This window comes from Poromitra crassiceps (assembly GCF_964638095.1).
Source record: "Poromitra crassiceps genome assembly, chromosome: 3".
In the NCBI taxonomy this organism is placed as follows: Eukaryota; Metazoa; Chordata; class Actinopteri; order Beryciformes; family Melamphaidae; genus Poromitra; species Poromitra crassiceps.
Genome location: NC_139625.1, coordinates 29,007,176 through 29,035,143, shown reverse-complemented (window position 1 = coordinate 29,035,143; position 27,968 = coordinate 29,007,176). Strand labels below are relative to the sequence as shown.

Sequence of the window (27,968 nt, the reverse complement as noted above, 5' to 3'; positions counted from 1 at the left end):
CTACATGTTTTCAGACATCTTGCTGGTATATTCCTTCAGGTCCAGAATATGCCGCTCCATTCTCTTGTGGAGCTCGTCCAACGCAGTGGACAGATTGTCGAAAATAGCCTGGACACAGTAAAGTTGAATGGTTAGTCCCCGACCATGGTGAAACAATAACACATCTGGGCTGTGTGCAGGGTTCCCACACATTCTTAAAATATCAAATTCAATGATTTCCCAGGACCATTCCCTCAAATTCAAGGACCCAACACAGTGTAGTTTGAGGCATGGTGAAACAATATGAAAATTTCATATCACAATTAGTGACCAAAATTATCAAGGTTATCAGTATTATCACGGTATTGTTAAAATGTGCTGAAAATGTTCAAAAAGTACTAATACACTCACGGAAATAATTTCACCAAGTTTTATATTGAAAACTCACACCCAAAAAAGGGCTGATACACTCACTGAAATCATTTCTCCAAGGCTGCGCGTCTGCATCTGGGAGACGGTTGCCAACTTTGGTTGATGGACAGTATTTACCATGTTTTTCAAAGCGCTGTAATCACCCTAACACGGTAATCATGGTACCACAGTTTTAATGATAATGAAAATTTGAAACGGTACACTTATCATCAGGAATTTTATCACGGTTATCATTACAACCGGTTATCGTTTCATGGTAAATGGTAAATGGCCTGCATTTATATAGCGCTTTTATCCAAAGCGCTTTACAATCAGTAGGTACTAGGGATGTTCATCAATTATCGAAAATCGATAATTGATCGTTAAGGATTGGAATCGATCCTGTGGCATTTGGATCGATTTTTTAATTATTAAATGTTTTTTTTTTTGACTAGGTTTGGGTGGAATTCGTTCCTCCTCGCCCCACTCCATTGCACAGCCGACTAACGTGAGGTGGAGCTTCATATAGTCTCTAGTTTTCTGGCTGGGCACGGGCCTTTGTGCCAACAAAACTGTTTTAAACATGGGAAATTCACACCGGCATGCGCCGGGGACAGCAGTGTTGGAGAGGAGACACATTGAAATAAAGAGTTCATTGAGGAGAACACGTTGTCTTTCGTATTTTCTGCCATAGGCATTCATTTTGTTAAAAAAAAAAAAAAAAAAAAAAATGAAAATATTGAAAATTTTCTAAGTATTAATATGATCGATAATCGATAATTGATCGTTAATTTTCACCGATTATCGATTTTGGAAAATTTTCAAAATGAACATCCCTAGTAGGTACATTCACCCATTCATACACCGATGGTGGCAAGCTGCCACGCAGGGTGCTGGCACACCATCAGGAGCAATTTGGGGTTCAGTATCTTACCCAAGGACACTTCGACATACAGACTGGAGGAGCCGGGAATCTAACCACCGACCTCTTTCATCCAAAGCGATTAGTGACGACCCACTCTACCTCCTGAGCTACAGCCGCCCCGTTTCATCCATAGGCACGCATGGATCAAGGTTAATTCTCAGTTAACACTGAGAATTTTTATAATGAGAACTAGCAGCTTTACAGAAGCTCACAGACAACAATTAAAAGAGAAGCTTGAATGTTTGAACACTTCTCAACTCTGCTGTGTTACTGGGCGTCCAGGTAATGCAACGGTAGAGTCCCTGCCCAGTGCCTACCAACACAAAGGTTGCAGGTTCAAGTGCCCCGTGTTGGTCGGACGTGCATACAGGCACAATTGGCCCTGTCTGCTGTGGGTGGGAAGCCAGATTAAGGGTATATGTCCTGGTCGTGTTATTATGGATCCCACTGCAGATCATGTCATTCTGTTGAGCAAATTAAAAGCTTTAGGTTTCAGCAATCAAACAGTCAAATGGGTTCAGTCATATCTTTCAGATAGAATGCAGATTGTCAATGTTGGGGGCATTTCTTCCCAACCCAAGGTGTGGAGTATAGGGTCCCTCAGGGCAGTGTCCTTGGTCCAATCTTCTTTTTATTGTACATAAATTATATGAAGTCAGCCTGTTCCTGTGATTTATTTTTATATATTATATAATAAGGCGGATGACACCGCCTTATTAGTATCTCATAAAGACAAGGACGAGGTAGAGAATATTTTAAGTACAAAGCTCCTAAATGTTAGCAGATGGCTCTCTGATAATAAGTTATCATTACATTTAGGGAAAACTGGGGCTATTCTGTTTGGCTCGCTGGCTAAACTAAGAAAATCCTCAGTCTTCAAGGTGAAGGTAGGAGAGACAGTAATTACAGCCAAAGAGACCATCAACTACCTAGGATATATTTTAGATAACCAACTCTGAGGAGTAAACATGGCCCAAAAGGTTCTCCTGAAGATAGATTTTTGAGCAGAATATCAAGATTCCTGGACAGGAGGGCTTTACAGACTCTAGTCTTTTTGACTATGCATGTATATCATGGTATAGTAGCGTACACACAAAAAACAAAAAAATAAGTTAGACATCTCAAAACAAGTTAATTAGGATAGTTCTGAAGATTCCCACTCGTACTCACCTCAAACCCTCTCATTTTGGGAGTCTTAGCTGGATCAAGGTTGATGCTAGTGTCTCAATGATTAAGCTTTGTCTGGTGAAAATAATTATCCAGGGTGATGTTCCTAAATACCTTTGTAATTATTGTAACTCTATTAGGGACCACCACCGATTTTGTTCTTTACAAATTTAAAAGCTTGATGGGGAAATAATCATTCTTATAGTCTGCGGCTAAACAATGGAACAGTTTACCTAAACAAATTAAAACTTTACCGAGTTTGGCCAGCTTCAAAAGACTGTTGAAGAAATGGCTCCTTAATAATAGTAACTAGGTAATTTTTCACAGGGCGCTGGACCTCGTTATGACCAAGAGCTTTCATTTTTATAGGATCACTGAATCGATTAGTAGTTGATGAATTTGTATCTTTTATATTGTGTTTTTATTGTATGTATGTATGACTGAATGCTAAATCGTGAATTTGCCTTTCATGTCTACTTTTCTTTTCTCCCCTTTTCTACATCTCTTAAACACCACAGGACCACAATGGAAATAAGCCATAGGCTTTCTTGCGTTATCCTTGACGGTGTTCATGTGGATGCTTTGTTTTCTAGCCTCCTTGGAGCTGATGAATGTATATCTTCTGTGTTTAAGACACATCAAATAAATGCATGCATTCAATGTGCTAGTCTACACTTCTCCCCAGATCAGCAAAGGGGGTAAAGCAACGACCGGAACAGCAGGGAGAATTAGGGGGCGAGGTAACTGTGCGGTGCTGGGTTAAACCCATTTACTAATGTTATGAAAAATATATATCAAAACAACTTTATATTCTTGCACAAAATACAGTATATGAATTCAAGCACTTTCAGTGACCCATGTCTATATCTATTTTCAAAAAACGTTCAAGGCCGACATGCTGGTGCACGGTGCTTGTTGGTACCTGTGCCTTCGCCGTCTCTTTGCTGCAGATGTCCCTGAGGCTCTGCATCTTGGCTCTCTGCTGCTGGGTGTCCCTGGAGAGCTCCTGGATCTGGTCGGCCATCTCCTCACGCTTCTGACTGACCTGGTCACACTGCCTGAAGCACAGTTGAGTCAGTCAAGGCGGGTCCATGAGGGCATTTCAACAGAGCTAGTCCAATACAGAGTACTGCAGGGATGACATATTTTTGTAGGCTTTATCCAGAAATCACCACCATCTGGTTCGTCAGTGGAAAAGTCTATGGGGTTTTAGAATGGGGATTTCACTTAAAGTGTAACTTAGTGTAACTTACCCCCAAAACACTTTTTTTAGCTTTTAACCAATAGATATGACTGGGGGTGGTGTGTGAAGAATTCTGGTCAAAATTTCCACATTTGAGACCAAACTGTTGCCATTCTACCATTTGTATCATTTTTCAGCAGCATAACTGGCATAAGTGCCCTCTATGGGTGGAACACTGCTTTCTTTTTTGCCCTCAAATGAATGGGAGATTTGATACGTCGTGACGTCACGATGAACCAAAGACTATGGGATTTCAAGATAGTTACTCCCCTACTCCCCCTGTACCCTTTCCCGGCTCCTCACAACTCCAAGCCTATTCCCACAAGCATTTTCCTACCAATATGACGCTACAATACACACAGCTCATTGGCTGTTTGTGTCACTTGACCTGTTAATCACCTGTTAATTGATTACAATCGCCTGTTATTTTCCTACCAACTCCTATGTAACACAATACTATCAATAAACGCCACTATAATCATAAAAGGAAGGAAATGGCATTGTGTTGCTGTAAATCATTCCCAACCTTTTTCATACTAAGGAGCCCTAATTTAGTTCACATTGTGGCAATGGACCCCCATATCATGAGATTTTGTCTCTCAGATGCAAATCATATATATATATATTTTTTTTTATGTAGCCTAGATATGATTTTGTCCAGAATTCCATATATATTAGGTTGAGAGACAACAGAGAATGGAATCCTCTCAAGGACCACTGGTGGTCTTCTGTGCCCCACATTGAGAATTACTCAACCACTTGATTGTGCCGAGAGAGAGAGAGAGAGAGGAGGAGGGAGGGAGGGAGGGGTTGTGTGTTTGCAGCAGCTCCGAGCCCCCGCACCAAAGTGAGCCTCCCCTCACAGCGACTTTCATCTCCGCCGTCATTTCCGCAAACAAATCTCATCGCAGTTTAGCACACATGTAAAATATAACGCTATACTACGAAGTGACAACGTGATAAAGCTGCTCTAAACACATCGGCTACTATAATATATTTCCCTGCATCTCATACTGAGATTAGATCGGTATTAAGTTTGGACAGACTGCAATGGATTGAGCCGAGGAGCAGGGGCGGTTCTAGGCCGAAATAGTCTCAGCCCACCCAAAAAAATAGAGGCAAAAAAAAAGTTTTTTTTTTTTTTTTTTTTTTACCCTCTCCAAATCCATGGTGGTCATTAGTAGCAGTTTCTGACTACACTCAATGCGCTGTGTGCGTGTCCCCCCCCCCCCCCCTCTATGTTCTTAGGGTGGGCTGAGACAAACATTTAGGGGGGTTCAGCCCACCCGAAAAGTTTCTAGAACCGCGGCTGCGCAGGCGCTCCCTCCTCCATCTATCTGCCTAATCCCACATCACTTCACACAGGTCACACACAGTACAGCAGCGAAGTGGTCCTCCACAGTCCACACAATCGTTCTCCCCACTCATGATCAATGAAACTGTGAGGTGAGCATTGAGCAGTCAGAGTCGTTAGTACGGTAGTTACTTAATTAGCGCATATTGATATGCAAATTAGCGCGTAACGTTGTTTCGTAGGCTAAACAAAAGAACATGTGGCTGTGCCTGCCAGACAAACAGGTGGACTGGAGGAAGGTAGGTAGGCTACCATGGCACCAGCCAGCCATGTCATGCTAGCTCGCAGTAAAGTGGATGTAAATGGATGCAATGTTTTTTGAGAAACATATGGGCATAAGTGACAAACATATTTTCAAACGGGTCCCTTGTTATCTGAATGAAATTAAGCCCTTCAGAATCGCAAGTGGCTGCTTTACACAGCCTGTCTGATGTGATGATGATGATAGCTTAACATGCGTGCATGGCATGCTATTCACTTTTCTTTCCTTCTTTCCCTATTTTTGCACGCTGTGGTGGTGGTAGCCTACCAACTTCCAACCAGTCAGATCTTGTTTTTTCCCACAATAATTTCATAATACCATTTGTAATGCCACCGTTGTAGTGCTGTTGTTCAAAATTAAAGTACATTTTCTCAGATTTATTGGTGTCTTTCTAGTCACACAATTTAATAGTCAGTGTTTCCCATACACTGATCTATTTGTGGTGGTACACCCTACATAGATTTTGACCCCCACAAATACTGCCACATATTAATTTCAACTAGTTGACTGCAAACTCCTGCTTTAGTGCTTACAGTATATTATTATCTTGTCGGAATATTATTCCAGCCAATAAGTTAGGAAGTTCCCTTTTGATATAATTTTACTTTTGTTTTGCCTACAAAGCAAAATGTTACTTTACTTGAAACTCCCCTGAAGTGATTTTGGTATTATTTATGCAAGCATAATTCTACCAGAACCTGTATGCAGAATATATATAGTATATATAGGGAAACAATTATTTTTTCATCGCTGTAAAACCACAGAACGGTAAAGAAGATAAAGAACGGTAAAGTTGATATTGATGCTCGAGAGGAAAAATCAGAGGTGCAGTACAACTTTTAACAAGAATCGCGAAAAGCCCCCAAACGAAAATTTAAAGCGGATTTCATGGCGCGGTATATGGCAAGTTGGACGAGGGAATGACGTGGAGAAATCTCGCATTGTGATTACATGAGCGTGAGGGCGGGGCGTTTGTCCTGACTATTGTGCTGTGCTGCGGTCTCGCGTCACTAGTCTCTTTTAACGTAAGTTAGACAAGCCACACACAGACATGGGAGAAAAATAATTCAATTTCTAGTTCGCCACTGAATGGCCAAATTGATATAACTTTCAACCATTTTGAGCAACGCTGTTTCCAAACAGGCCACCAGCGTTGGCTAGTTGTTGATATTTATAAAGATATTGCAGCTCTCATATAAATTATTTTCGAGGCGGTGGGCAAACTGTAATGGCGTCGATTTCCGGAAAAAATTCCTGAGCTGAGCACAGCCAAAGAGTATAGTATACATTACATACATTACATTTACATTTCGTCATTTGGCAGACGCTTTTATCCAAAGCGACTTACAATAACACACTTTTTGTCAGCAATAGAGCAATCAACTATGGAGCACAGTCTATGACAACTACAAATCCTGAAGGAACAGTGGTACGAGTTTAGTTTAGGATTTTTTTTTCTTAATAGAAAGAGAGAGAAAGAAGTTAGATCAAGAAGGGCCCAGATGGAGCCTGAAAAGGTGAGTCTTTAGTCTTTTCCGAAAGATCGGCAGTGATTCAGCAGTCCTGACCGAAGGTGGCAGCTCGTTCCACCATTGGGGTGCCAGGGACGAGAAGAGTCGAGATCAGGATGAGTGACTTTTGAGCGCCCGTAGCGAAGGAGGAGCGAGGCGCCCTGCACTGGTGGAGGAGCGAAGGGAGCGGTGAGAGGTTTGGAACCTGACCATAGATTGCAGGTACAGGGGAGCTGACTGGTGTACTGCCCTGTAGGCCAGTACCAGTGTCTTGAATTTGATGCGAGCTGAGATGGGAAGCCAGTGGAGGTCCCGGAAGAGGGGAGTGACATGAGAGAATTTGGGTTGGTTGAATACCAGACGGGCTGCAGCGTTCTGAATGAGCTGAAGCGGTCGGATGTCGGTGGCAGGTAGGCCGGCCAGGAGCACGTTGCAGTAGTCCAGGCGAGGAATGATAAGTGATTGGACCAGGAGTTGAGTTGCTTCTCTTGTGAGGAAGGGACGGATTTTGCGGATGTTGTAGAGGGAGAACCTACAGGAGCGTGCTGTCGCAGCTATGTTGGCTGAGCAAGACAGCTGGTTGTCGAGGATCACCCCAAGGTTCTTAGCTGTTTGGGAGGGCAGTACAGTGGTGTTGTCGATGGAGATGGAGAGATCTGCGAGAGGACAGTCTTTCCCTGGGAGGAAGAGTAGCTCTGTCTTACCAAGGTTGAGCTTGAGGTGGTGGGCAGACATCCAGTCGCCAATGTCCTTGAGACATGCAGAGATGCGAGCCTCGATTTGAGTGTCAGAGGGGGGGAAGGAAAGGAAAAGTTGGGTGTCATCAGCATAGCAGTGATAAGAGAAGCCATGAGAAGAGATCACATAGGCAAGAGATCTGATATAGAGAAGGAAAAGTAAGGGGCCCAGGATAGACAAGAGGATAGGTCATTTCTTGGTTTTTCCCATAGGTTTTTTCAAATCAAGCAGCATGCTGTTTTGTTACATATCTGGGTGGTAAGTCCCCCTTTAAATGCATAAAATAAGGTCTGGTTAACAAAAGTTTATGGGAACACGAATTTGGGTTCAGCATGATACTCTTCACAAACGTGAATAATTTTTATGCCTTTTGAAGTGTTTTCTAAAAATCGTGTAAAAAAACGCATTCACGTTCCAAAAGTCATAAAGGTTATTCACGTTTGTGAAGATTATCATTCATGTTTGTGAAGATTATCATGCTGAACCCAAATTCGTGTTCTAATAAACTTTTGTTAACCACAGACCTTATTTTATGCATTTAAGCGAAACCCCCATGTTAAATCCCATAGACTTTTCCCCTCACGAACCTGGAAGTATACTTCTGGACTCATTCCTGCGGCTCTCTGTACATGCGGGACACAATGAAAGCAAGTTCCCATTGTGGCCTTGATGCAAAATACCTTGACTTTCCTGAACAATGTCAGAGCAATATCGTGACCAACATTTTGTACTCCTTCCTGGTTTGTTAAAGCTGCACCAGACTGATTTATTTCAAGCCCACGGCGCATATGTGTGGCCATTCAGCTTTATGGCAGCACGCCCACTCGCTCCCACCACCCACATAGCCACCCCTCAAATCCCAACTCTCTACCACCTTCCTATCCCTAGCTACAGCCCCTCCCCCCCATGTCCCCCTAGCCCAGGGGTTAGGCAACCTGCGGCTCTGGAGCCCCATGCTGCTCTTTAAAGGTGCTCTTATACTCGAGCAAAGCTCCGTGGGGTGGGGCCCCGCGAGTCTCCGTGCAGACCTCGCGCTGGGGCAGATCCCATTATACTCAGAAAGTGATCAGCATGTATTGTACAATGGTGAGAACTGCTGAGCGGGCTATCACAAGCCAGCAGTATCAGTATAAACTTAGATCTGACCTAATTTAATAATATGGCATCAGCCGATCCAGTAGCTCAGATATAAAATCAAATAGCTGGTGAATAAACTTAGTCCTGAACTGCTGAGCGGGCTATCACAAGCCAGCAGTATCAGTATAAACTTAGACTTGACCTAATTTAATAATATGGCATCAGCCGATCCAGTAGCTCGGATATAAAATCAAATAGCTGGTGAATAAACTTAGTCCTGAACTGCTGAGCGGGCTATCTCAAGCCAGCAGTATCAGTATAAACTTAGACTTGACCTAATTTAATAATATGGCATCAGCCAACCCAGCAGCTCAGATATAAAATCAAATAGCTGGTGAATAAACTTAGTCCTGAACTGCTGAGCGGGCTATCTCAAGCCAGCAGTATCAGTATAAACTTAGACTTGACCTAATTTAATAATATGGCATCAGCCGATCCAGTAGCTCAGATAGAAAATCTAATAGCTGGTGAATAAACTTAGTCCTGAACTGCTGAGCGGGCTATTACAAGCCAGCAGTATCAGTCTAAACTTAGACCTAGACTACCTAGACCTGAATTAGCAGTATAGTATTAGTCATCCTAAATAATCCTAATAAATTTTGATTTGACCTAATTTTATTGTTGTCTATAGAGTTAGTTCCACCTCTGCGCAGATTCCCCCGCTCTCTTCTCTCTCTCCCCCTCAGATGTCCTTCATTGGCCTGACGTACACCCCGCCGCTGCAGCCCTAGGTCCGGCCGTCATCACCCTAGCCACCTGTCGTCACTCTAGGCCATCTACCCACTACTCCTTCTATTGTCTGACACCCCGGGCTCATCACCATCACCGACCCCTATCCTCATCATCCTGGTCACCTGCCTGCCTAAGGGAAGGGGGGGGGCGCCCCCCCCCCCCCGGTCTCATCATCACCTCCGACTCCTATCCTCCCCTCCCCTCCTCTTAATCCATGTCACCAACGCGGACTCATGGATTCCTCAGATCATCCTCATGGAACTCCCAATCTTGTTACCCCTTTTTTCACCTAGCTAATTAACTAGTATTCTCTAAACCTACGAACACTTAAAGACTACATTTTCTATTTCTTTTTGGACTCTACTTTTTAGATTTTCAACTCCCTTCCCTGATCTTAGGATAATTTAAAAACTACATTTTTATATCCCTTCTGTTGGACTCTTTTTTACATTTTCAATTTTCTGTTCTCTTGTAAATTTTATTTCCATAATAAACCATTCACAGAGTTTCATTATCGGAAACTCTGTACATGGTTTAGCCCGGCATCTCTCGGCCTGTCTCGGAGGGGAGTCCCCGGATGGGGGTCCGTTGCTGTGGCCTCGGTGGGCCCGTCCCCCGCGTGGCCTGCTCTCAGACCTGTTCTCAGCCACTATGCTGGTGGCTGGGGGCTGGGGGAGCGGGTCGCGTGGGGGCTGGGTCCGCCCGGGCCGCAGCAATGGGCCCCTATAGCAGGTAGGGTCTAGGGTTGGGGGAGGGGGTAGGATACGGGCCCGGATTAGGGCGAGGGTGGGGAGAAAATGGGAAATGTGGAGGAGGAGAGAACAGAGAAGGAGAGGTGGGAGGGTGCAGGGGAAGGAGAGCAGGGGGAATGTGAGAGAGGGGAGAGGACAGAGAGGAGGAGAGAACAGAGAAGGAGAGGTGGGAGGGTGCACGACCTCACAAGGTTCCTCCTCAACCAAGTCACTGGGGCAATCCATGTGGCGATCCATGTGTGGATTGCCACCATATGGTGGAAAGGTTTTCTTGCGTTCACTGGGGGTGAGGGGGCGCCGCTGTGTCCCGGCCTGGCCTTCCCTCCCACGCCTTATGTGGGCGGGGGCCGGGGCGGGGGGCATCGGTGCTCTTCATCACTGGTCGAGGGCTGCCGGTTGGTTTAGAACAGCTTAGGTAGGCGATAGATTAGCTACAGCCTAAGGCTGACCTGTTATAGTGTTCAGGCAAAGATCAGACTAGAGCAGAGTAGGATAGGCCAAATTAGGCTGTAGATTAGCTAGATAGTATGTCCCAGTTAGCTCTGGTTAATGCTTAGAGTTGTCTGATCTCCCCCCCCCCCTCTCTCTTTCCCCCTTCCCCCGCTTCTTCCCTTCTTCCCCCTTCCTGTTCTCCCCTCTCCCACATTTCCCACTCCCCCCCCCCACCTCCTCTCTTTCCATGCTCTTTCCTCCCCCACATCCCACCGCCCCCCCCTCCCTTCTCCTGCTCTCTCCTCCTTCTCCCCCCCTCTGCTCCTTCTCCTCTTCTCCCCTATTTTCCTGAATCCCTGCCACTTCCTGCTCTCCCCTCTCTCACATTCCCCCTGCTCTCCTTCCCCTGCACCCTCCCACCTCTCCTTCTCTGCCTCTCTCCTCCTCTCTGTCCTCTCCCCTCTCTCACATTCCCCCTGCTCTCCTTCCCCTGCACCCTACCACCTCTCCTTCTCTGTTCTCCCCTCCTCCACATTTCCCATTTTCTCCCCACCCTCGCCCTAATCCGGGCCCGTATCCTACTCCCTCCCTCCACCCTAGACCCTACCTCTACCCTGGCTCTCCCTCCCCTGCACCCTCCCACCTCTCCTTCTCTGTTCCCTCCTCCTCCACATTTCCCATTTTCTCCCCACCTCCTCCCTCTCACATTCCCCCTGCTCTCCCTCCCCTGCACCCTCCCACCTCTCCTTCTCTGTTCTCTCCTCCTCTGTCCTCTCCCCTCTCTTACATTCCCCCTGCTCTCCTTCCCCTGCACCCTCCCACCTCTCCTTCTCTGTTCTCTCCTCCTCTCTGTCCTCTCCCCTCTCTCACATTCCCCCTGCTCTCCTTCCCCTGCACCCTCCCACCTCTCCTTCTCTGTTCTCTCCTCCTCCACATTTCCCATTTTCTCCCCACCCTCGCCCTAATCCGGGCCCGTATCCTACCCCCTCCCCCAACCCTAGACCCTACCTCTACCCTGGCTCTCCCTCCCCTGCACCCTCCCATCTCTCCTTCTCTGTTCCCTCCTCCTCCACATTTTCCATTTCCTCCCCACCTCCTCCCTCTCACATTCCCCCTGCTCTGCCTCCCCTATACCCTTCCACCTCTCCTTCTCTGTTCTCTCCTCCTCTCTGTCCTCTCCCCTCTCTCACATTCCCCCTGCTCTCCTTCCCCTGCACCCTCCCACCTCTCCTTCTCTGTTCTCTCCTCCTCTCTGCCCTCTCCTCCCTCTCACATTCCCCCTGCTCTCCCTCCCCTGCACCCTCCCACCTCTCCTTCTCTGTTCTCTCCTCCTCCACATTTCCCATTCTCCCCACCCTCGCCCTAATCCGGGCCCGTATCCTACTCCCTCCCCTCCCCCAACCCTAGACCCTACCTCTACCCTGGCTCTCCCTCCCCTGCACCCTCATCTCTCCTCCTCTGTTCTCTCCTCCTCCACATTTCCTATTTCTCCCCACCTCCCCCCTCTCCTCCCTCACATCCCCCCGCTCTCCCCCCCTCCTCCACTCTCCTGCTTTCTCCTCTTCCCGGTGTTCTTCCTCTTCCCCCCTTCCCCCACTACTCTAAAGCATAGTACACATTTTACTCCAAAGCATGGCACCCACTCTATCCCCTCCAATATTCCGCCACTATTTAAAGCATGGCATAGATAGCATGGCAATATTCCGCCACTATTTAAAGCATGGCACCCATGCTCTTAGTATTTCGCCACTATTCAAAGCATGGCACCCACTCTTCCCTAAAGCAAGGCACCCATAAGCTCTATATGTGAACATGTGCTTATTTGGCAAAAGGACTCACTACTAAAGGCTTGCAGCCAATTAAATTAGGCATAGTTTGGTTGCTTAGAAATTGACATATGTCCGTTTGCAAGATGTGCGTCTATATTTCTCATTCTCTCCCCACCTCCTCCCTCCCCCTGCTCTCTTCTCCCCCACACCCCCCCCCTTCCCCTCTCCTGCTCTCTCCTCTTGCTCCTTCCCCACCTCCTATACCCTCCAACATCTCCCATTCCCTCCCCACCCCATCACTCTCTCACATTCCCCCTGCTCTTCCCCCTTCTCCTGCTCTCTCCTCTGCTCTCTCTTCATTTCTATATTTTCTATATTATCAATTGTTCAAATGTTATCTTTATTCTGTATATTCTTGTTACTGTTGTGTTAGCTAGAATCAGCTAGACATACTTTCTGTGAAGCCCTCTGAGACATGCTTGTGAATTAGGGCTATATAAATAAACTTGACTTGACTTGACTTGACTAGAACAGCCCGTGAAAAGTCACAATGAAACGCTATTATGTGCAGTACTGAGTGCGCTTTCACTCTCAAACGACCGCACATCAGCACATGAAGGAATCAAATCACCAAACTTGTTTTTACTGAAAGCTGTTTTACTTCTCAGCCCTGATAGCCTACTCTGTGCTGCTTTTAATCTCTCTCAATAATGCTCTCAACACAACACATTTACTTGGTGAAATTACTAAAAACGAACAGTTGCAAATCAAAGTTTATAGCCTACCACATGGGTCAAGAAATGTGGCGAAAACACAGCTCAGTGTTCAGGGTTCAGTGGCTTGAAAGCGGACATGTTTGGAGAGAAGCCGTGCGCTGCTCGCGCTGTTAGAAAAAAAATCAGGCACAAGGCGAGCGCCCGACGGAGCTAGCGAATAACCACACCCAACAAATTTACGTCATTTGTGAGGGTGAGCATAATTCAGCCTTAACCCCTCTCCTGTGGCATTGACAAAGAATTTGATGGAAATGAATAACGTGTTTTTTTACTTATCATTCTTGTAGGCCTAAAGAGATTATTACATTCTCCAATTGTAAAAATGTGTAGCCTATAAAAAAAGGGGAAAAAACGTTTTTAACATGTAATATTCTCAGACTTCAAAACCAAAACTGAGATAGTTCAGAAAATTAAATATATGTCCCCATCTATTCCACTGAGGTAATACCCCAATTACAGGATGCACAATGATATCTGCAATCGGTATTGGCCGATAAAGGCTTTAAAATTAAATATCAGCATCGGCCAGAAACGAACATCTCTGCCGATATGACAGGCCGATAAAATGACGCCTTAATTATGCCCAAATGCTCAATGCTTGACTAAATGCTCAACTCAAGTCTGTTTAAGTGGGATGAATCTTAAAGTTTTGTTTGAAAGGGAATGTTACATAAATAAAAAATATATATAGAAAAATATTGCATGTTTTTACATAACCTACGGTAAGTTGAAATAGTTGTCTTATTTTGCCCAGTGAATGTGTGCACATTGTATTTGTCTGCATCTGTCAGTGGGCCATCACGATAAGAGTAGGCATAATAATAATAGTGTGTTAATTCCACTACAGGAGAGACTTTATGTTCTCTGCAATAGGAAAATATCAACATATCGGATATCTGCAAAACAAATCCAACATGGTGCATGCCTAACCCCAACACATCTTGAACGTGGCGCTCATTCATCTCCTTCTTCTTCTGCCTGCGGAACTGCAGCTTGGACTGCCTGTCCTGCCTCTGGCCCAGAGCCCTCTTTAACACGTTAACTGCCAGCGACGTATGCATACGTCAAAAAAAATCCAGCGCTTCACTGCCAAGGACGTATGGATACGTCAAAAAAATCGTTTTTTTTTTTTTGACGGTGGGGCGTTGATCAATCCCTTTTACGTCTCCTGTACAATTATTGGAGGTATTGAATGTGTATAATCTATTTTACCGACCCACTAAGTGTTGACAGTGCTCCCCCAGACGAGCGAAATCAAAGAAAAAGGGAGCAAGCCATTCCAAGGAAATGGCGAGGCGATTTTACAGTATTACATTCTCATGAAAATGGTTGGGGGAAAACGCTCTCGTTTTCACGCTGATTGCTGGCGATGCGGGATTGCAAATTTACATAATACATTACAGGTGGAACACACTTTGAAACACGCAGCATAAATATGACCAGAATCGCAAAAGCTTCTCTCAACCAAAACTCCCAAGAAGCGAGCGAGTCCATGCCGACTTCCTCAAACAGCAGCCTGCAGACAGGCACAGGAGAGCAGCAAAAGCACTGAGACTGTGACGGCCGCTGCACCCAAGAAGAGGGAGGAGTTGAACTCTGCCTCTCGCTCTCTCCCTCTCTCTCTCTCTCTCTCTCTCTCTCTCGCTCTCTCTCTCTCCCTCCCTCCCTCTCTCTCTCTCTCTCTCTCTCTCCCTCTCCCCCTCTCACTAGGATTAAACCTAGTGCGTCTCCCTCCCGAGAGGGAGGGAGAGAGAGAGAGAGGGAGGGAGAGCGAGAGGGAGGGAGAGAGAGAGAGAGAGAGAGAGAGAGGGAGGGAGAGCGAGGGGAAGGGAGAGAGAGAGAGAGAGAGAGAGCGAGAGGGGGAGGGAGAGAGAGAGAGAGAGAGAGCCAAAAATGAATGGTTAAAGTGACAGCTCTATCGAATTTCACAAAAAGCCGTTTATCTCTGAATATTTGTTCTGATGCTAAAACCATGCTGTATTCAACTGATAATGCTTACATAACTACTAACTCTACAAACTAACTCTTTTAGACAGAGAAAGTACACATTCTATTAGTACTTTTGAGATATTGTATGTTCACAAACTCCAAGCAGAAAATAATCCTCGGCGCTTGTAAAATGAGCCACAATCCTCAAAAAAACGGCTTGGCAGAAGCTACCTACAGCAAGAAAAAAACGGCTGGCAGTCAATGTGTTAACTGGCTTTCATCCAGGCACATGTTCTTCAGCTCCTTCTGTAGCTTCTCGTACTGAGCTGCCAGCTCTTGGACCTACGCACAAACAGGAGCGCACAATCGCAAGGTACAATGAACAAACAGGGCTTCTCAAATGCTTTCATTTTTCACAATTTGGTATTAATCTGAGAGCCAATCAGGAGCCTGAGCTTGAAAATGGCGTTCAAGAGGTCACAGTGACCTTGACCGTTGAACACCAAAATCAAATCAGTTCATCCTTCAGTCCAAGTCGACATATGAGGCAAATTTGATGAAATTCCGTCATGGCGTTTCTAAGATATCGTGTTAACAAACATCGGACAACCCGAATGCATAATGCCTCCGGCCTGGCTATCGCGGGCGGAGGCACAACGAAAACAGGATCAGGTTGACTACATATGATAAAAACTAACAAGGACATATGACACAGACTAAGACTAAGACTAAATTAAACTAGAACGACCGCACTGTGGATATATGCCTCCGCCAACAAGTGAGCAGTCTACATGCATGTATGTCCAGACTTTGAGGTTTGAGACAAATGTGAAGAAATTCCATCAAGGCATTACTGAGATATTGCGTTAAAAGAGCTTGAAAATGGCATTTGTGAGGTCACAGTGACCTTGACCTTTGACCACCAACATTTAATCAGTTCATCCTTGAGTCCAAGTGGACGTTTGAGCCAAATGTGACGAAATTCAATCAAGGGTGTTCCTGAGATATCGTGATAAAGAACATCGGCTGGACGTACGTACGGACAACCTGAGGCCATAATGCCTCTGGCTTGGCTATCGCCGGCGGAGGCATAAAAATAGCCAACAAAATTAACACCAGAGCAGTAGCAGGCTGTTGGTTAGGCTACTGTATTTGAAATATGATTTATTTATGTTTCTGTTCTGGACCCTGAACAGTACAGTAGCAGGCTGTTGTACCTCCTCCTGTCGCTGCTTGCTGGTGCTCATGGCTCTCTGCAGGTCGTGAAGCAGGTTGTACAAGAGCTGGATGTCGGACTTGCTGTGGGCCTCACCCTGCACTCGGTTCTGCATCTCCACCATCAACTGGTCCTTCTGGTTCTAGTACCACAAACACAACTAGCTTCAAAAACAGACACGGGGTTTTGAAAGGCAATACGATTTTTGGATTATAGCTGCTGATATTAAATATCTTTAAAGTTAACTATTCTTGTGCCAAAAACATCCATAAAATTACAAGTATGCTGTGTTTCCCTTTTATTTGCAGAAAAGCCTCGAGATCATGTTTTGGACGACGGTCTCTGCATAAAACGGCAAACTGTCATAGCGTTCTGGCCTTTGATTCCGCGTTTATAGACTGTTTGTGATAAGATAACGATTCACTTGCAGACTGGAGCTGCAAATGTCATCACCAACTCCGAGCAGCATAAAGTGAGCCAGAATAAAACGGAAACTTCTGGTTACAACCTTCACAATAATGGCAATTACCGTAAATCCTCTAATAGTGACCAGGGCCTTTATTTACTGAGCCGCAGAGAGCCCCGGGCCTTTGTTGGAGCGAGGCCTATATTAGAGTAGAGGCCTTTATTTCTTAATATTAAACTCTCATGGACATACTCCTTTAATTTCCTGACTTTTATTGCAAAATATTGCAGAAAACCAAACACAAAGCAAATAAATTAACTTCACAGTTACGATAAGTTGTCTTAATAACGATCAGATCAGTAAACTGGAATACCACAGGTATTAGCAAAACATAACATACCCGGTAAATGTGCCCAATGTCACATAACAACAAAACAAATGGCAGACTGGCCAGTTTTCAGCACAGTCAATAAGAATCAGATTCAGCTTCACAGTGACCTGACCTCACAGTGGAAATACGCCCTGTGGCAACAAAACAAATCAGAGAGGCCTGTATTGGAGGGAGGCCTTTATTTGTCCGTGCAGACAGTGCCCCCGGCCATTATTAGAGTAGAGGCCTTTAATGGAGTAGAGGCCACTATTAGAGGATTTACGGTAAATAAAGTACCGTAAATTCCGGACTATAAGCCGCACCTTTTTCCCCGTTTTTTGGGCTTTTTTGGCCCCTGCGGCTTATATAACGGTGCGGCTTATCTATGGATTTTTTTCAAAAAAAAAAAAAAAAAAAAAAAAAAAAAAACTCTCTTTTTTAGCACTCTTTCTAACTATAAATCCTATATAACTATAATAAGTTTTAATTTCCTCTCTTGCCCTCTTTTCACCACACTGTATGACACTGTGTGCACTGTAAAAAACAACACAGGTGGTGTTGTGTTATGTTGTTTTGTTGAAATGTGAATAAATGGGAGCTTCCTCAAACAGCCATCTCTTTCCCGACAATCCCCTCTGTGCATGAACCCTTACTTAATTAAACATTAAAACACAATAAAAAAAATAAATAAAAATAAAAATAAATACCATTAAAACACCCGCGGCTTATAGTCCGGTGCGGCCTATATAAGAAAAAAATAGTCAACTTTGCAGGTGCGGCTTATACACCGGTGCGGCTTATAGTCCGGAATTTACGGTAATAGCTTTATTGATGCACGTTGGAACATTTTTTGTGTGTGTGATGTGAAATACACAGAACACACAAACAATTAAAAGTCAATTTTAACCTGTAGTGAGTCAACTGTTCCATTTTTTATTTACCCAGTAATAAATTGCTTTTATTTTGAAGGTAAAAACGCCTGTCGTGATATTTTGTTGAGTGCTATATTGATAGGCTAGTTTTCACAAGAATTGTGTTTTGCCACTTTACACAGTGATGGTAAGGGCAGCGTTATCAGATATTTCCACTCTGGAACCTGGTCTCACTTTTTTAGCATTTTCAGGCCCCAATCATGCCGTTGCCATGTAAAATGGAAGGCCCAAACGTAACAAAGGTTTTATGCAGGGGGCGTTGTCGTGTAGACCTGAAACAGCATTCAGGGGTGGAGAAGAAGATGAAGAATAACAACAAATAATTCAGGTACTGTATGTAGTGATGTCAAAAGTGATAAGGGCGCACGCACGCACGCACACACACACAAGGAGGCATTGTGACAAGACTGATCAGTGATGTCATATGGGGGCACACACACACTGATGTCATCAGTGATATCATAATGGGGCACACACACACACACACACACACACACACACACACACACAGAGGCATTGTGACATCACTGATGCAATAACATTTAGTGAGCAAAAACACACACGCGCGCGCCAGTAAGGCAGGTGAGGCCATGCAGCAGCCAAGCTACGTGCGAGGTCGCGTCTAGTGTAATATGTATGTATGTATATATATATACTTACACACAGGGCTTAAAATTCACTTTGAATTACATAAGGGGGTTATGTTCTTCAGATAGGGGGATTCATAGATTTTGGGGGGGATCTATAGACTTTGGGGGGGATTTTTTCAGGCGATCATTTCACATTTTTGTATTTAAAAAAGTAAGTTCTTAACCTGTAGTTTATGCACACCTGAGTCTAAATTACTATGGTTCATTGTGTTTTATCTGCAGTAGGGATGGGGCCGATCCGATCCAATATCGGTATCGGGTGCGATATTGGCACTAATTCACGGATCGGATCGGAATCATTTTTTTTTTTTTTTTTTTTGCAATTCCAGCTGGCTGTAATTTGCCCATGTATAATAGTATCCTTCTTTGCCTTATATATTTTCTTAATTTTGTCTGCTTTTTGCAAGGTATATTTAAAAAAAAAAAAATTTGGCCAAATCTTTGCTGTATATTCAAGAAAAATATTGGTATCGGCATAATATCGGTATGGGCAGATATCCAAATTCAGGTATCGGAATGGGATCGGAAGCGAAAAAAGTGGATTGGTGCATCTCTAATCTGCAGACTAGGAGCCATTGGTTCTATCAAAGCCTTTATTTTTTTTGTATTGAGTGATACACTTTAACAAAACACTCATATTATATCAGAACATGTTCTTTGTTTTGTGTTCAGTTAGATTTGGTTAGGTCAGAGCGCTCGCATTATCTGTCTGTTTGCACCTGATTAAAGAAAATACGTGATGTGATGTTGACTCATGGTTTTATGTATTACATAAAATATTACATGTTTTCTTTAATCAGGTTGAAGCATTTTTCAATCAAAGGTGAAACGACACAGATATTAGGCGTTATTACAGAGACTTACCCTACCCTCAATTTAACGTTAGCTCCGATTAGCCACCGTAACGTAGCCGGCTGTTTTTGGAGCCACTGACCGACACAAAACCTGGACGTTTAATTTCGAGTAAAACATGAGGGTTTTTTATATGGATTACACAAGCTCTGGGAGTATGAAGTGCTTTGAATGCGTGGATATTTACTCACAACAAGCAGTTTTCTGCTTGCTACACCGCTGCCTGAGGTAACGTTCAGGACTGGTGAGCTAACAGTCCACCCTTTAATGTGTCTGATCAGTCGTCCATATTCAGCAATGTTCGTTCTGCACACACACACACACACACACACACACACACACACACACACACACACACACACACACACACACACACACACACACACACACACACACACACACACAACTATTGAATTCTTTCAAAAGACCAACATTTTCTGCTAGAGTAAACAGAGCTGAGTGGTTGGATGCAGTCGTACCATAATCCTGCTTAGTTAAGATAGTCAAGAACTAAACTGCTTTGTGCAATGGAGCAATTTAGATGTATATCTGAAGTCTATTTGTTATATCTATCTAAGCCATAGTAAAAGTCTCTGTGAAACTGGCCCCAGATCTCTGGTGTTTAATACACGGCCTGAAACATTTGTCTACCCCTGTATTAAAATGCCAGGTTTTGGTTAGGGGAGCAAAGATCTCCCCGTTTCCTATTCTACTCACGATGAAGTTCCTGATGTCCTTCACTTCCTCTCTCATTTTCTCCACCTGGTTCTTCAGTTCCTCCGGATACTCCACGATCTGAGACGTCAGCTTGCCAATGTCTTCCTTCAGGGTGTCCACGTCCACATTCAGCTGGGCCTGATGCACACATTCAGACAGCACCCAACAGTGTTGAAAAGGCCTTGGAACTATTACACTGCCATCTGTGTCCAGTGTCATTTCATGGTTCGTACTGTGTGTGTATTTTCATTTTATCTCCCAGAAGAAACTATGGAACATAATTTATGTGGCTTGGGAGTATTCTGTGGTGTAGAAACAATATTTTACATGATTAAAATATATATAATGTACATATAGTCTCCATGCCAGAACAAAGTCCCACATCATGCAATGAGAGGGGTAAAAGCAGTTAAATATACTGCATCACCATCACATACCAGTTTCAGTGTCCTCTCTGCGATCTCGGTTTTCCATTTTTCTTTGGTGTCGTTTAATACATTCTGGAAGGAAATATCTATGTTTCAGTCTGACTGAGAGCACAACACAAGGACAGGATGGTGTGATGATCGTGTGGTGTTTCTATCACAGTTCCTACCACTTCCTGGTGTTTCTGCACAGTGGCGGTGTGGAGGTCAGAGAGCGCGGCTGCCAGCTCGTTGGCCTCAGCCTGCTGCTCGGGTGGGATGGTCCTGAACACAGAGGGAGAAAAGTCGATGTACAAGTTTACAACTTTTATGTAAAAATCTGCTTAAATCACAACATAGGACTGCAACTATGCCAGATGCCATAGATTCATTTTAATCTAGTTTAATTCACAAGAAATTACACAAATTAGAGAATGTATAAAACTGAATAATCTGAGTTTCATTCTTGCCAAATTATCTCTGCATGTTCCGTGTACAAATCAATACTAAGTCCAGTGTTTCCCCTAGAAAAAATGTCAGGCCTGGAGGGATTTTGAAACGTACCCCGACGCAACGGCGACGCTAAACTTTTAGCTAACCTGTTCGCAATGGCATCCCAAGTATCATCATACTATTATGGGATGCGATTCGAACAGTTGTATTGTTGTTGTTCCCAGGCAACAACACACGTTGACAGGTTTTGGAACAGCGCTGCACGCGTCGCTGGCACAATGCTCCTAAAAGCCCAGTCAGAGCTGGTTAATGTGGCCTGGAAAAAGGGAAGTTTGGGGTCCCCTACTGTATCTGCTACCTCCGCGACCCGACTCCAGATAAGTGGATAAATATGGATGGATGAAGTAGATCATTAGGGATACCATTGGTAACTGTGACAAATCATGCTTTGTTTTTCTTCTCTGCTAGGATTGAAATGCCTCATGAGAACTCATTTTACAGCAATAGGCTATAGCAATTAGTTGATGATCTCACATCTGTAATGCAACACTTACGTCAGCGTCTCGATCTTCTTCTCCGCTTCTTTTATGCCTTTAGTGTAAGTTTGCAACATGTCCGTACTGGCCCTCTGACAAAAGAAAGCGTAACTGTTATGGTATGAGCAAATCCAAATACACAGATTCACAAATTGTTTTATTTTGAAGGGCCTCTCTCATCTGACGAACAAACATTCATAACAGCGGACAGAAAAGAAACACAAGCATATAGGTGATAGTGAAAACCTGACCATGACAGAAGGTGGTCAATATACAGTAGTGTTCAATGTAACATATTAGAAAATGTAAATAGAATTGAAAAATAGTTAATTCTACTAAATGTCATGAAAACAAGATAACAGCTGTAATTTCCGCTATGCCTATGCGGGATGACATAACATACAAAACTGGCCAGCTCCTCTGATATCATCCCCATGCGCTGCTCCCTGAACTTTAGAAAGTTCATGATTGCACTTAGAACAAAGAGAGTTTTCTTCGTTTCTGTAAAGGAACAGCAGGACAATCATTTAAGGACTGGTTGCCAAATGTTGTATGTGGCTTAACCAATAAAATATGTTTTAGCAAAACTCAGAAAATTATACTTACTTGGAGCCAGAAGGTCATTGAGCGTGAAGTCATACACAAGGCACATAGGCAGAAACTGCTTCCTGAAAAAGATCATACACAATGCAGTTCAATAGGACTGTATAAAATAACAGAAAAATACATATCGTGCATAGGGTCATGTTGAAGGCCGGTTCGAATCATAATTGGTTGATAAATAATATCAACGAAGGGAAGCCAGAAAACTCACATGCACAGGTAAACACTCATGATAGCAGTTGGCTTCTCATACAATTCTGGATTTATGTCTTCCATTAGCGGAACCTGTTGGAAAACAAAAACAAAATCAACCACTCAACAAAAACAAAGAGAACAAATAGGTGTATAATGTGCCTTGTTTCATTTATGCTCACAGCATTCACAGTCTGATATGATAGGTGGAGGGGGTGACAACAATGCCAAGGAAACAGAAATTGGCATGATTGCTCTGTGGAAACCTGAAATAGTGTAGAAATGAAATGATCTATATGGACTGGACATGTGCTGAAATGAGGAGAGACCAATCTTTTCACAGCAGCCATTTTGAGTGTAAAAGCAGGGTAAACACTAGCCCCAACGTGATCCTACTACTGTACTTTGTGCAGGGATCGCGGAACCGCCCGGGCCACCCCGGCCGCGGCCCGGGTACTTTTCAGTTCCCAAAAAAAAAAAAAAAAAAAAAATTTTTTACAATTAAACCTCATTTACTTATTACACTCGACTGGTTGTTTTTCAGATGTGATGTGAATCTAAAGTGAACTAAACAAGTCAGATCCACTATAAATGTTTTTCAGTAGATGCTGTGATGTAGCCACAAGAAAGGTGCAATATTAATGTTTTTCAGGAGATGGCGATGTTGCTAGCTATAGGTTCTAAACAAGAAATGTGGTTCAAATGTTTACAGTACCGTAGTTTTCCTTTCTTGCTGCACTACAATGTTACAATGCTGTGAGACAGGCCCGGCGTTGGAGGGGGGCCTGACCGGGCCGGGCCCCCCCATTCCCTAAACTGGCCCCCCCATTCAATTTTTTTTTTTTTTTTTTTGTGTGTGCTAAAAACGTTTTTCCGTTTTTCTGTTTTAAAGTTTAAAACGGAATCTGGCTGTCATTAGGCATTGATTAACTGAATGCTATTGCTAACTATTACTTTGAACCTCCATTTGCAATGATTCTGGCTGGATATTAATTAACTATTGTAAATTTGTCACAATGAATGCAATTTGTGCACAATGTGTAAATACATTTAATATTAATTGTTTAGGCCTATTTGTAAAGTCACAACACATTAGAGATGTGTGTAGTTCCTCAGATTTAGCCTCTTCCTTTTGCTCTCAAATGCACCAGTTTGACGAATTTTACTTTAAAATGTACAAAATCTTCTTCCGGGGGAGAATCCCCCCGGACCCCCCTTGGCCCCCCCAAGCTAGGGGCAGGCCCCCTCTGTAATTTGGTTCTGGTGTGAGACGGAGCTAAACACAAAAGATGCAATATTAATAGTTTTTCATGAGATACTCAGTATTTAATATTAATACTAATACTAATAATAGAAAAGGAGAAGATACTGAATAATGACATCACAACAGTATAATCCTAATGTTAATTTAAAATTAAATATTCTTCTAAATATGGATAAAAGTCCAAAAAACATAAAATTTTCTTCGGCGCTGCCGAGATTCCATTCCTTACAGCACCCCCTACTTAATAATAGTTCCAGCGCGGCTGCAAAAATATGGTGGCGCATTGTGTCAAGTGTACTGGCTCGGGGAACGGTCCGGCCCCCGGTCCCTTAGGTTTCTGACAATGTGGCCCCCTGAACAATTTAGTTGAATAGCCCTGCTGTAAAACCCAGTCGCCCTCATATTCTGGTTTATTTCAAGAAAAACATTTTGGCTAGTTGAAATTAATTGGCTCGTAACTTTAAAATCTAGCAGCCATATTGGCTGGTGATAAAAAAAAGTTGAATCTCAAACCCTGCAGTGAGAGCAGGTGGTGACATAGGAGTGAGTGAGAAAAGGAGCAAATATATGATTGTTAACACATTCAGTGCCAAGGACGTCTGTGCACGTCCTAAAAAAAAGTAACGTTCAGTGCCAAGGACGTCTGTGGACGTCCTAAAATCATAATTCATATTATTCCATAATTCTGCTGTTTAAGGTCGTACCCAGCCAGTGAGCATGAATCCCTTCAAGGGATCACACGGCGCCACCTTAAACATCGTCACAGGAGCTGCTCCACCCACCTCAGATCCTTTACTTTGTACAGGAGACAGCGGAGAAAGCCGTGGAAACCGATGCATGCTTTGTGCCAGAGCCGTATATATTGCTCCGTCTACAGCGAGAGTGGGCTCGGCTGCATCCGCGCTCACAACTGAGCTCTTATGCTTCTATCTATCTCCACACGATTTCCTAGAAAGCCATCCGAAGCCGAACGGGCCAAGCCTTTTCGTTCAGTCGCGTTTGCCAGCGCGCATCATTTCCTTGATGCCCATCAAGGAAATGATGCGCGCAGCAAAGCTGGGATCTGTCCGGGGCAAAAACGGAGTCGAGAAAGCAAAGTCTGTGCGTGTGGGAGGAGCCCGCAGCTCAGAGGTGGAGAGGGGGGGGGGGGGGGGAGGGGTGTGTGGCTGCACAGAAACCACACCACACGCCACCACATCAGAAAACACCAGCCAGAGTCAGTGAAAATGTGCTCGAAATTAGAGTGCAAAAGGTATTCATAAAAGGGGCTATATCTTGGAACGAAAAAAAAAACGACAGAAAACCCTTGAAAGTGCACTTTTTTGAGAGGCTATAATTTCATAATGGAACTGTCTAGAAACAAAATTTCTTCTTTGGAAGAAGCAGGAGTGTTCAATCTTTCATTAAAGTCCAGCCCCGTTAATATAGCCATAATAGAAAAAATTCTATAGCTGTTTTCAACTGAATGGAAGTGAATCTGGCACAGGCTCCAGACAATTTTACTGAAGCGCTGTGGCACTGAATGTGTTAAGACTGAATACTGACATTACAACCGTCTAATCCTAATGTTAATTTAAAATGAGATATTCCTATATGAATCTGGCTTCAAACAACCAAAATCTTTATATGATGATAATAATAATAATCAATGATGGTGGTTCACAGACGTGTGTGTGTGTGTGGGGGGGGGCACGCCCCCCCGACGGGGGGACACGCCCCCCCGACACGCCCCCCGGCCCCCCCAAGTTCAGATGCGTTCCGCTATCCCTGACTTTGTGTACATATAATATATACACTGGTGCAGTATTAGGGTCACATAGCGTTCCAATAGGCAATAGGGGGGGAACGGCTGTACAAAACGCTCTCCTACCCGTCTCCCAATGTCCGATTGCAGATCCGAAGATATGATAGTCCTCCTACGGAAGCCAGTAATTTAGCCGGGGCGGTTAAAATGATACTGCTGCTGTGTGAAACAACCGTTTAAAAGCAGTCTTTCCACAGCCTGTGCTGAATTTACAGCAGGGTGTGATTGATCTCACTATCATGGTGCACCTCTTGCACATGACGCGGGGAGCAAACACATGTAGTCACACTCACACGGAGACGGCGGCTCAGTCAGTGATCAACGCAAATCCAGCACACCTGGGAAGCAAAACATGTCATGAAATACTCCCAAGGTTCCTGTCGGCACTAGGAAGCTTCTCCTCTCCTAAATATACAGCTTTTAAACGGTTGTTTCACGCAGCAGTATCATTTATCCGCCCTGGCTAAATTACTGGCTTGCGTAGGAGGACTATCATATCTTCGGATCTACAATCGGACGTCGGAGACGGGTAGGAGGGTGTTTTGAACAGCCGTTCCCCCCTATTGCCTATTGGAATGCTATGTGACCCTAATACTGCACGAGTGTATATATTGTAGCCATCCGGGGTTTTACATGTAATGTGGTGTTTCCGTGTTTAGCTAGGAACTGATGTGTGGGGGTGTTCCTGGGGGGAACGGTGTGTAAGTGGGCATCCTGTCTCGTGGCAGGAGTCAGTCTGTATAGACCAAATTAGCAGGGATGTTTACATTTACTTCCGGGTACCCCTGAGGTCCACACATTATAATGGCGGTGGACGGCACAAACTGACGTGTTGAAGACAAAAACAGACAAAGAAGACAAAAATGGTTCGTCCGTGTTGTGTTGTTGTTTAATATCATTCATAACAACACTTTCACTAACGTTAGTGGAGACCAGACTAGCTAATTTACCTGTTGGACCAGACCAGAGTAGACTTGAAGCTAAATTAAATTAACGTGGCGTCAGTAGCTCTGTCTGTAACGTTAACGAGTCTGCAAAAAAACAGCGAGTTTGACAGACAAACAAACGTTATTAGCTAGCTAACACTACATAAAACAAACACAGAAGAAAGGCTAGATACGTCGGACAAGCATGTTTACCAACCGTTTAACCATTTAAATTGAAAGTAGTCGGCCGAAAACAGCGAGAGGGTTTGACAGCATTTATTTGACAACACGCACATTTAAACCTGCCGCCTTCCCCAAGTGGTACCCGGAAGTAAATTTGTTTACATGGTGACGTCACGGTGATTTGGTCTATATGTGGGAGAGCTGGCTGGTTGTGTGTATAGCTAGCAGCGAAGCTACCGCTAGGAGCTGTGTGTGAAGCCAAGAATAAAAGCCTGTACCAATGACAAGTCTCCTGGTTCCTTGGACGAATACATGATTCGTTACAATATTATATATACACAAAGTACAGTAGTAGGGTCACGTTGGGGCTAGGTAAACACAGGTTGGTTACACCTGCTTGCCCTGCTTTACCACCTCAAAACAGTTGCGTGAAAAGGGTCTATCACCAAGAATGCCACTAATCCTATGTTTCCCTTAGGGGGCAAAAAGGGGCTTGTTCTTTTATATGAATTTTATCTTTTTCACATTGTAATATTTTCTATTCCACTGTGCTCTTTTCTTTTATCTATTTTATGTAACCACTTTGAAATGCCTCTGTCTATGAAATGTGATATACCGGTAGGCCTACAAATAAACTTACCTACTATGCATGCTTGGATGTGACACAATACTTACCATCGAGTGACACTCTGGTCGGAAACGATACAGGTGGTGCAGTATCCTCATGTATAACATTTGGACCGACTCTGCCTAAAAAGTGAGCAAATCAATGAGCATCATCGTGTTGTTGGAGCTAACCAACCAAAGAGGAATGCAGTTGTTTCCCACTCGCCCTGATAACATGTGAGGAATGACAGGCCAATCAATTTGACGGTGCTTGGCGAATCCAAGAGTCAGTGGATCCTATCTATCTGATCCGTAAAACGCATGCAATCTTGTTAAAACAGGCATTTAACTTTACCGATAAGCACAACAAGAACGAGTTGTCAGATTGTTCAATGGCGTTACCTCGTTTCCACACGAAAAACTAGAATAACGTTAGTCATTGGCAACGGTGATATATTCCCTTTAATTGATATTTCGCTGATTTAATTTAGCTTGCGTTAGCTATTTGCTACGTTAACATTAGTTACTCTCTGAGCTGACATTAATAAGATAAACCTTACACATTATTAACGTTACCTTTGGATTAGGAGTTAGAGCACTCTTTTTGAAACGTTTTGTCTCTTGACCAACAAGGACTTCAGTTCGGTAAAAGTTGACTATCTCCTCCACCTTATGGGAAGGGAAGGTGTTTTCTGCCATTGTTGCTGACGATAAAAATAATAATAATAATAATAAAT

General features: G+C 43.9%; 1 protein-coding gene across 1 annotated transcript; it reads right to left on the bottom strand.

Annotated features, from left to right (window-relative positions):
* LOC310773062 (kinetochore protein Nuf2-like) lies at nucleotides 1–27,930 on the bottom strand (the record flags this gene model as incomplete). The annotated part of the gene is made up of 13 exons (XM_083632983.1): nucleotides 1–108; nucleotides 3,405–3,540; nucleotides 14,119–14,230; nucleotides 15,393–15,459; nucleotides 16,335–16,475; nucleotides 20,261–20,398; nucleotides 20,856–20,949; nucleotides 21,672–21,745; nucleotides 22,057–22,154; nucleotides 22,260–22,321; nucleotides 22,468–22,541; nucleotides 27,301–27,375; nucleotides 27,808–27,930. The coding sequence occupies 13 exons, from the start codon at nucleotides 27,928–27,930 to the stop codon at nucleotides 1–3; spliced, it is 1,302 nt and encodes a 433-aa protein (XP_083489109.1).
* Nucleotides 27,931–27,968: the final 38 nt, after the last annotated feature.